The sequence below is a fragment of the Buceros rhinoceros genome, unplaced genomic scaffold (assembly GCF_000710305.1).
Source record: "Buceros rhinoceros silvestris isolate BGI_N320 unplaced genomic scaffold, ASM71030v1 scaffold3873, whole genome shotgun sequence".
In the NCBI taxonomy this organism is placed as follows: domain Eukaryota; kingdom Metazoa; phylum Chordata; class Aves; order Bucerotiformes; family Bucerotidae; genus Buceros; species Buceros rhinoceros.
In genome coordinates, this window is record NW_010405218.1 from 100,025 (window position 1) to 110,721 (window position 10,697).

The 10,697-nt window shown below is 37.0% G+C and overlaps 1 protein-coding gene across 1 annotated transcript in view; it reads left to right on the forward strand.

Annotated features, from left to right (window-relative positions):
• Positions 1-7,165, forward strand: part of PHIP (pleckstrin homology domain interacting protein) — a 96,195-nt gene extending 89,030 nt beyond the window's left edge. The window contains exons 32-36 of the mRNA XM_010133631.1: positions 462-614; positions 2,766-2,929; positions 3,407-3,687; positions 4,001-4,162; positions 5,956-7,165. Of these exons, the coding sequence (XP_010131933.1) occupies positions 462-614; positions 2,766-2,929; positions 3,407-3,687; positions 4,001-4,162; positions 5,956-6,599 (1,404 nt within the window). The 3' untranslated portion in view covers positions 6,600-7,165. The remainder of the gene's footprint in view (positions 1-461; positions 615-2,765; positions 2,930-3,406; positions 3,688-4,000; positions 4,163-5,955) is intronic.
• The last annotated feature ends 3,532 nt before the right edge of the window (positions 7,166-10,697 follow it).

Sequence of the window (10,697 nt, forward strand, 5' to 3'; positions counted from 1 at the left end):
TCAGCAGGAGTGTGCTAAGCCTCTGATGAGATTCAAATATTCAAACTTCATATTTAAAAGCTAATATGTAAAAAACAGTATTAGGCTTAGTACCAAGTTCAAGCTGTGAAGCCACCCAGAAATCTTGTCACATTTTCATACCATGGTTATCTTCACGACAATGTGTCAGTAATGTAAGCCTTAGTAAACAAAATTTTGATCTCTGTTTCATTAAATCTGTTTGCAAAATGAATTACATCTTGTATCGGTTAATTTTTAACCTCCTTCCTGTGGAGAATGTCTGTGAGAAGTTAGGTTGTGTGTGAGTAGAAAGGAGAAAAATGTCTTTAGCAATCTTCCACACCCATTTGAAGAGGGCGCTTGGTTTAAACTGATGTATCAAATGTGTCCTAATAAAAATGATACATTAAGACTTGGTGGGAAAAAAAATTGTAATACATTGCTTTGCTACTTCTTAACAGGATTATAGAGATATTATTGACACTCCTATGGATTTTGCTACTGTTAGAGAAACACTGGAAGCTGGCAACTATGAGTCACCAATGGAGTTATGTAAAGATGTGAGGCTTATTTTCAGCAATTCAAAGGCGTATACACCAAGTAAAAGATCAAGGGTAAGAATTTATTTTCTTTTTTTGTTTCGTTTGGGTGGTTTTGGTGTTTGAAAGAATACTCGCATCTGAAAAATATGAGACAGAAAAACAGAGTAATAGATTACTTTAAAAACAATTTTTAATTATTTCTGATTTTCAAACACGAGTAATTTTGAGAAAGTAGTATAGCTTTTTATTTTAAAGGAAAGGAAATGCCCAAAGTTGCGGTGTTCTGCAGGTGTTTCAAAAGTAAATGTTTGGAAGTATATCTAAAAGGAGAGCCACATTGAAGGAAAGATCTGCAGAAACATGATTATGGGTACAGCAGTGGAATTTAACATGTTTTGGGAAAGAAAGTAGATTTTCAAAACACACACACGGAGCCCCAAACTCCTCCACTTCAAAGGTTGCCCCAGACTGAAACATCCACATCTAGGGAGTAGAGGATAATGAAGTTCTATGCTCTTCACCAGTACGTAGTGAGATTGCAATGAAGCACTTAGATTTCTGTGAAACAGAACTGTTTACATAAAGCATGAGCCTACAAAGCCGTTCTTACCGAGCTGATAGCGAAATGCTCTCTCAGTGATAGAGTTAATGATGTGTTCTCTCAAACTGACTTGTAGGTGCAGTGAAAGTTATATATGTATAATTATGCGTGTTCAAGGCTTCTGTGTAGCTTTTCTTCCACTATTGTGTTGATTGGATGTTAGACTGGAATTACTAGTAGCTTTCATATTTGGCTGTTCTAAATAGCAAACCAATCATCACGACTTGATTGTCCTAAAATGCAGGGACAAATTTCTTAGACGATGAACAGGAAGGATTGATCGGTGATTGATCTCTCTTCAGTTAGTAATCCCACTCGCTGTTGGGGCTGCCTAAGAATGAGTCTCTTACCTTTTGATTGTGTCAGAGTAGAGCATTTTGGGCAGGTTGGATCCTTCTGAGTTTTTTCTTTCTCTTATTTATCTCCTCAATCCACGATAGGAACATGTTCAACGTTATCTTAGTTCTGTGTGGTTTCACAGATTGTTCTGACATAATTCTGTGGTTTTTCATGTTTCTTCCAAACAGACTATTACACTAGTAAACTTGCGGTTTTTATTTTACTTAGGAGGGGAATGTTCTGATGTCAAGAATTGTAATGTTCTAGAATCTGTGTATTTTCAGTATATGCATCACATAGTTGTTGAATGGTGTTTTTACTCTGCCTTCTCATTTATTGAAGTTTTTAGCATCTTACTTTACATCACTGATGCTTACTGGAGGAGTAAACCTAAACCTGTCAGCTTTGTTTTTTCCCCTCTGCTCATTAGACATACATTATGTATTTTTCTTAGTGAATTTCTTTGGATGTTCTCTCCAGTAATGCATGCAGAATTTGTCACGCTTACTGTCTGGCACTCAGTTTTGTCTGGTGTGTCATTAGGAAGGCAACTGTTTAAAATAGTCTTTGCATTTCATGTCTTAAGACAGTGCTGTGCCCCCTCTTTAAGTATCCAGACAATTAAGTTCTGTGTTTTGTTTCCAGAATTAATAGCAACTGTGCTCAAATAAGTAGCTGTGATCTAAACTGACTTTGATTGTGTATCACTGTAAATCATCCAAGGCCAGAGGAGGGGGAAGAAAAAAATAATGGGGGGGGGCGGGGGGGAGGATGTTGAGGAGGAGGGAAAAAATTGTGCACTTAAATAATTCAAGAACATTTATTGTACCTATTGCAACCAACTCACTGGTAGTATCAATGCATCCATAAGAGGAATAGACAGATGTTCAGATATAAGGATGTGACTTAATACAGAAGAAAATTAGATTTGTTCACCGTAGGTATGATTTTCTTAAGTAAAATTTTGTTAAGGATCTGACTGAGGTTTCTGCTGAAAGGGATGCATTCTGGAAAGCCAGTTGGAAAGGAACTGTTGAGAAGGTGGCTTTTCTAATTTTTCCTTTTGGGTGTGATCTTCAGTTGTAATACACTTGTCAAAACCGTGAAAATAGTTAAAGCAAACCCATGGGTGGATTAGTGTAAATTTGAGTCATACTGTAAATTTCCTCAAAACATTTCCATATGAATCAGTTTACTTTTCTAGCTGTTGTTCAATGATGAATAAATAAAATGATGCTTTGGGAAAGTAAAAACTTGCTCGTTCACTGGCTTTTCTGTTTTAGATCTACAGCATGAGTTTGCGTCTTTCTGCTTTCTTTGAAGAACACATAAGTTCTATTTTATCAGACTATAAATCTGCTCTACGGTTTCATAAAAGAAATACAATAAAGAAACGAAGGAAAAAAAGAAGTAGAAGCAGCTCAGTTTCCAGTAGTGTTGCATCCAGGTACTGCAATTCTATTACAGTGTTCATGAAATGCTGCACAAGATTGACATAGCTTAACAGTAGAACTTCATGTATGTTTTTTTCTTAATGCTTGGTTTACTATTCCCTATGCTGCTGAATAATAGCCTTGACATGCGAGTCCCTGTAATGTGGAAGAGTTTTAAACTTTACTTAGAGCTATCCTAGTGTGAGATACCCTAGTGAGCTATCCTAATTCAAATACTGCTAAACATGTACAGTAAAACAGCATTGTTAGGATAGTGATGGCATCGTGCTTTGTCATGGTACTGTAGCAGTTATTGTAAAACACTCATTTTCAGAGGCTCACAACTACACAAATTTCCACAGAAAATGCCATATTTTTAACATATTTCATACAGAGATCATTGTTTTACTCCCACTATCTCAGACACTAGCATTGAACTTTATTTATTCCCGTAAAATAAAAAAAGATACAAATTGTTACTCCTTTTGCAGCCCTGAAAGGAAGAGGAGATTAATAAAACCTCAGCTGAAGGCAGAAACTTCTGCCACCTCTTCATCTTCTGCACCTGCACGGTCAATAGCACTGAGAAGTGCTCCACCTCAGATGAATGGGAAAGCAGCTGAAATCTCTTCCCTTGTACGGACTAGAAGCAATAGGGGAACAACAGAAGTGGCTGTCACAGAGCAACCATCTACTTCTTCAGGAGCAAAGCCTTTAACAATAAAGCCTTTAATTGCAAAGCCTAATACTACTGTCGGGTCAGGAAAGTCAGGCAAGTTGTTTGTTTGATTGGGGGTTTTTTAGGCTGTGAATGTTTTTAAACATGAAACCTGCTTTTTGGAAACATAACGTATTCATCTTAGTTAAGACTGCTTCTGTTTTCAAGCTGCTGGACCTTTGAGATTCAGAGGAGAACTGAACAAGTTAGGCTATGCAGTGTTATCCTGGAAGCTTTCTCACTTCTAGGTCACTGATTCAGTTGTTTGTAGTAGAACATGACTTCCTTTTCAGCCAGGTAAGATTGAATGTGGTATAAACTCCTTAACTTGAGTATTTTTATTTTTTTTAATTTTTTGTCCTTCTAGTACTGGAGAATTCAACCAAGCATTCCAAGAACCAGAATATTGTATCAATCCTTAGTCAATCTGATTACAGTCATAACACTAGGAATAACTCCACGAGAGAAAATCCTGAGAAAGAGAAGCAAATCAAGCGAAAAGTCAAATCTTCCACTGTTAATCAACAAGGTACGGAGTTTCTTTGGAACTTCCCCCCCCGCCGTAGTTATTGAGGTAGTGGCTGTAGTGTTGTACTGTGGTTGTGATAATTTGGGGATGGGGAAATTAATATGCATTATGATTTAGCGGAATAGGGAGGTTTAACAGAACAACTTAATCACAGTTTCCTCCTTGATAAATTAGCACAGTTTTGACGACTATTACCACCATTTCCATGGTGTGATAGCTGTGTGTCTAGCCAGTTTTGTTACATCGACTTACCTGTACCTTCATTGAAATTACTGAGAGTCATGTGATGAGTTCTCAGATTCCAAAGCAGACTTCTGCAGGGTCACACTTTACACCCTGTGGGATTTAACTAATAAAACTTGTGTGGGTTATAGGTGGGTCAGTAACGCTGAGCGTGATGACACTCTGCTCAGCCACGAGCATGAAGAGGAAGGTATCCAAGCTGCAACTTCGTTGTTTAATTTTTTGCCACAGCAAACTAGAACTATGCAGTGGTTACTGCTTCTGTTTAGTATATTTGTGTGGATTGATCGGATTGACCTAGTTTCATGTTCTGACTGAACTTTTTCGGTCTTTTGATGTCTGCATACCTTGAAACTCGGCGTTTCTGTGAAGACCGAAATAAGGTCTCCTAATCATAAAAGCTTTCCTGTTTGTGAAGCTTTGAACTGTTACGAAGCTGATATGAAGCACCTTTTCTGTAAAGATGGAGAAACAGTAGTCTGCAAATTGGGCCCCACCTAATTAACCTGATTATTCCTTGTAGTACTCCTCTCCCTGAGGATTATCTGTTCTTTCTTACTCCTCCATTCTTCTGAAAAAGAAGCTTGTGGTCTAATGAGTTAAGTCATCTGTCCATTCCTGCAAACTTTGTCACAAAGGCCTCAGCTGTTACCACATTGCATGGCTAAATATGCACCTGTTATATGACTGGATGTTTGGTCATGCCAGAGGTTTCTGAATGTTGTTGTGATCCTTTGCCTCCTGCATATCCACTCATGACAGTGGAGGCCTGTGGTTTTAGTGGATGATGGGGCACACTTGAACATAGCTGTGTATGCAGGTTCCATCAAAGGACTGGATGAACAATCCTGTTGGCTATGAGTCTGTTCGTGGTCATATTTTGGGCAAGGGCTGTGGTATCAGAACATCTCCGCAAGAGGTCCTGTCACTTGCCCCACTGAAGAAGTTGAGTACCCCTCACCTAAGAAAAACTTATAGCCCATAAAAGTCTCCAAGAAAATACCTTCTGCCATGTGTCTGTTAATGTGGGAAGTGTGTGCATACTTTTTTTTGTTAGTCTCCCACATTGCTATACCTCACTTCCACCTTTTTCCTCACTTTTGTTGAAATAACCCTAATCTAGTGAACTGGCTATGAAGGATGCTACCTTAAGCTGAAAAAAACTTTTTCATTTCTCTAGAGATGGCCTGCTGTGAAGCATTACTGATCCTTGCAGTGATGCTTCTTGAGCAACTTTTTGCTGTTGCACATACCAAGTAGGAGTGGTTGTCTGCTGGTGGAGTGTCAGCCAAGAAAGACACCTGAGCTGATTCCTTTTTTAATTTCCTTTTTTTTCTTCAAGCTACTTGAGTTAAACCCAACTAGGAGTGAGTCCTTGTTGCATGCTGTCATGAAGCTCTTTGAGCTCTGCTTCGGGTTTCTTGGATTTTGACAGATTGGCAATCACTGTGAATCCGTTCAGATATTTTAGTAAGAGGGGTATGAAGGCAGCACGAACACGAATGTAAGTGCCAATCTGTTACGTGATAAGTGCTCTCATTTCTTTACAGCAGATTGCAAGAATAACGCTTTGGCATCAGGAAGCATTCAGGTAAATGGACACGGAGGACAGCCTTCAAAACCTCCAGTTAAAAGAGGACCTGGGCGGAAACCGAAGGTGGAGACTAGTAACAGTAGCTGTGAGGTGGTGCACAAGAAAAGAGGCAGAAAACCAAAAAAGCTACAAATCATTGAACAGCAGAAGGTTGCGGAGCAGAATACAATCCAGACTGCAAGGGATATACCAGAAGAAGCTTCTGCTTCTACTGCATGCAATTCTCTTTCTGAAAATAATGTGAAGGAAGACTTGTTACAAAAAAAAGGCCGTGGGGGTAGAAAGCCAAAAAGGAAGATAAAGACCCATCAGCCAGGCTCGGACCTCTTAGTTCCTGTGAATGTTAAAATGCAAACAAGAAGCAGGAGGAAAAAGGTAGATGAGCCTATGGAGGAGGGGTCTGAAGAGCTTAAAGATTCTGAACCTCACATGAGAACTAGAAACCAGGGAAGGAGGACAGCCTTTTACAATGAAGATGACTCGGAGGAAGAGCAAAGGCAGCTGTTGTTTGAAGACACCTCCTTAACTTTTGGAACATCTAGCAGAGGCAGAGTCCGAAAGTTGACTGAAAAAGCAAAAGCTAATTTAATTGGTTGGTAAATTTTACCAAGGGTTTTACTTCAAAATGCTATGAAGCAGGTACAGTTAAGGAACAGCAGAACAGACTTCTGCTTCCCTGCTGCTATTATGGGTTAGAAGAATATGTTCTGATGTGGGGAGAAAAATATAGCAAAAAATAAAACTGAAAGAACATTCTTTGAAAGAAATATATATTTTAAACTTTTGCTATTTATTGCCCTCCAAATAGGTTATGCATTTCAACAGTCATTTCGTTCACAGTTGACAATAGATGAAGCAATTTCTGACTGACGTACAGATTTGAGAACTACTCCACTTGAGTAGTGCCTAGTATCTCTACACAATTAAAAAAAAAAAAGGCGATCAGAATGCCACAAACTGAAAACAGAAGTCTATTTTTGACAAAGCAAGGTACACTTTGGTTGTAAAGTCAGGTTGCCTAGGAAGGCAGATTTCGGCAAAAAGTGGCAGTAAATTCACTTATATTTCTATTAAATACAAAAATACCAAACTTTGCTAATCTGAAAATGCTTAATTTCAGTTGTGATGGAACGTTCAGCTGCAAAAGAGGCCTAGCACAGGTTGTTGGTTTATCCAAGTTCTGCCAAACATAGCAAAAATGTAATCACAAATATATATATCCACATTGGAAAAAGTTTGACTAATGTCTAATTTTTCAGACCTTGATTCTTGTATCAATCACTAAATCTCTGTTTATTGTGCCAAAGACTGAGAATCAGTGCAGTGGAAAGCCTTTTTTTTTTTTTTTTTTTTTCCCTCTCCTCCTTTTTGAGTGTCAGTACAGCATACCATTTGCAGTGATAAAAGCTGTGTGTTGTTTTACATAGTAAGTTGTTAACATTGTTCTGAAATGTATCCTTTTGGTACTTCTGGTAGAAAATAATGCACTGGTGGGGTCCTTTGACAGAGATGTTTTAGACAAAATATATAATTGGTTAAAGGATTCAAGGAAATTACAGGACAGGTATGGAATGACGATGTTTACTTTCTGATCCAGATCGATTGTTGTTTCTACAACTTTAGACATGCTTAAGAGGCTCAAATAACCTACAAAGAAGAGTGTATGTGTATATATTAATATATACATAAACACATACATATAAAATATTACCCAGGTATAAATTTTTTTCAGAAATTTTTAGATAGCACTAGAATTGAGAATAAATTTTAAAATGTCATACTTTATAGTTTAATTTTAAGGGGAAGATTGGTTATTTTCAATTATTAAGGTTAAAAGGCCAAATCACTTTTTATGCAATCATGTTTTATACAGTGGTCTCATTGCACATTGTGTTTTTCTGCACTTTTTACGGTATATCACGCTGACATAAGTCAATATACACCCTAAAGAAAAATTCCATTTAATGATTGTGCCTTGTATTCTATTATTTCTTGCATTCTTAGTAAAATTAAGTTGTCTATTGTAAATGATAACTATATGACTTAGGGGAATGTATTGTTATATGTACTGCTCTGGAAAAGAAAAGCAGTTATTTATTTGTTTATGGTACATTTAGTTATTTTATACCTTTACAAACAAACTTTAATATCATTTTCTATCACTTATTGTCCAGTTTTAAGGAAAAAAAAACACAGGAGTCATATTTTATGAGATCTGGTATGGTACAAAAATGTAACCAAAATCACCTGGTTATACATTATTTTGGACGTTTGGGTAGTGCGAAAGATTTGTGTGAGAGTGTGTGTGTATCTGACCCCTAACTTAGTTCAAAAAACAAACCTGAAATGAAACCTCAATTCTGTACACCCTTATTTAGTAAATGTTTTTTGTTCTTTTTTTTTTTTACAAACATCATCTGCAATATCTGGGTGGAGGTCATACAGAATTAAGAGCTTAAAGTTGCACAGATCCTTGTATATGTATTTTAGGCATGATTCTTTGCTCTTCATTTGCTGTTACAAAGAAAAAGCTTAAATGTTTGAACGAAGAACATTGGTATCTGGCACCAAGAGGAGCAGAACTGTGCTACTGTGGATAGCAGACTAACATCCACCATACCTAGTTTTATGTAGTCCATTATGCATTTTGCTACAAAAAAATTATGAAGCTATTTTCCAGATCCTCTTTGAATTGTTACGGATGTGAATTTGGGGAGCAGAGATCACTTTGTGTTTCATCTGTTGGTATATTTATCTTTTTCTAACAAGCTTTTCTTTATCATTCAATAAAGACTGGAGTCACTAAACACATGGTAAGATAACAAGCTATGGCTGTTCAGTTGCAATACAGCTTCACAGTTCAAAGCTGATTCTACTTGTCAATTTTGTCAAATCCCACTGATGAAGGCAATCATTTGAAAATGTGTAATTTCCTGATGTTATCTGCATTGTAATATATGAAATAGATATCTGAAATTCAGCTTCTGTACTTACTCCATTTGTAATAGTAATGTTTTATAAATGGCATGTTTATGTATATATTGAAAATACCGTGTATGTAAGTTTCAGAGACTGAAATAATGTGCATTCCCTTAACAGTAGGTACAAAACTGTACATCTTAATTTTACGAGAAGACAAGGCCTTACCTGCAGAACATGGTTACTGCTTCCCACCCTGTAATATTGGTGACTTTAGCCAGTAATTTTAAAATTCGTATTAGACACATTAATGTTTTTCCTTTTAAAATTAATTGTAGATAATTTGGGTAATCTTTTTTATAGAAGCAACACTAAAAATTTATTAGAAATTAATACCATATGTATTTAAGTCATTTTTATAATTTCACTAGGTTGCAGATTTGTTTATGAGACTTTAGTCTCAGACTGTGCATTTTGTTTGGGGAAAAAATGCGTTACTTGAGGTTGGGACATACTGTATCAACACAGAAAAAGAGCTTTTGGTTACAAAATCTTAGGTTTCTAAATGTGAGCAATAAACTGTTGGTCAGTGTTCTGAAGCAGTTTAAGAACTATAGTTGCATACATGTTTTGTAATGCCACCTCAAGTATGGTTTGACACGCAACTGGTTCAGAATATGGACCATCAAAATCTCATGTGCTTGTTTCACGTTGGCATTGTAAATAACACAGGTTCGTTCATAGTCACAGGCAGACCTGGCAGCAATTAACACGGCTTTATTCATTAAATTAATTTATATTTGACATGGATATGAGAATGGTGTTCCGGTATTTCTGCTCTATACTGGGAAATGTTAAAATTGGTATTTACTGCTGAGTGGTATCTTAATAACTGTGTTCTCTAACTACTGATGAGGAACAAACTTCTGTTTGTGATACCCGTGTGCTCTAAATGTGCATCGGAATTACTGTACCTGTGCCTGCATACTTGGCAACTCTTTAGCCACCTTGTTCCTGTTGTTAGTGTGTTCCCTGGGAACTGAACTTAAATTTTGCCACTGTAGTGTTCATCCTTGTCAATACTGAACAGTGAAAGAGCTCTTTGTCACTCGGCAATGACCAGTGATAGAACTTTACAGAGAAATGTCTTCCTCCAGTGGTTAGACTGCTGTGATACAGATTTACATATGTTTATTTGTACAGTGTCTGGTTTGTACATGTGATCAGTTTGTCGGTAGACTTGTAAGATTGAGTTGGCTGAGTTAAATATTGCTATGGCTTAATATTTGTAAAACTATTAATTGATAAAGGACCCTGATGCAGCACGTAGGATATATCTATTAAAAAATAAATTTTAGTGTAGAGACAACTTACTGTATTGCTGTACAGATACTTTTCAAGTACCAATTCTGATTCTGTGCCAGAGGCTTTTGTGTTACCAAAAGAAAGACTACATGCAACACAAGAAAGAGCCCTGTCTATTCAGTAACTTCAAGCTTGCTAGTTTTTACACACCACATTGTTAAATCTTTTGCTCACATTTGTTGGATCAGGGCCTACAAGTAAATGCTTTAGCGTGGAATTTGAGTTTAGGCACACGTTAAGTGGTTGACTGGTTCTATAAAAGCAATAGGCTTAACTGGATGGGACCCTTTCACCCTGTACTTACATAGTAGACTGGAGGTTAGAGGGTTTTAAGCTCACTTTGATCGATATTTGCATTTAATTTGAAGCACATGAATCTTGCTGAGGTGATTTCAACATACTGCTGATCAATCA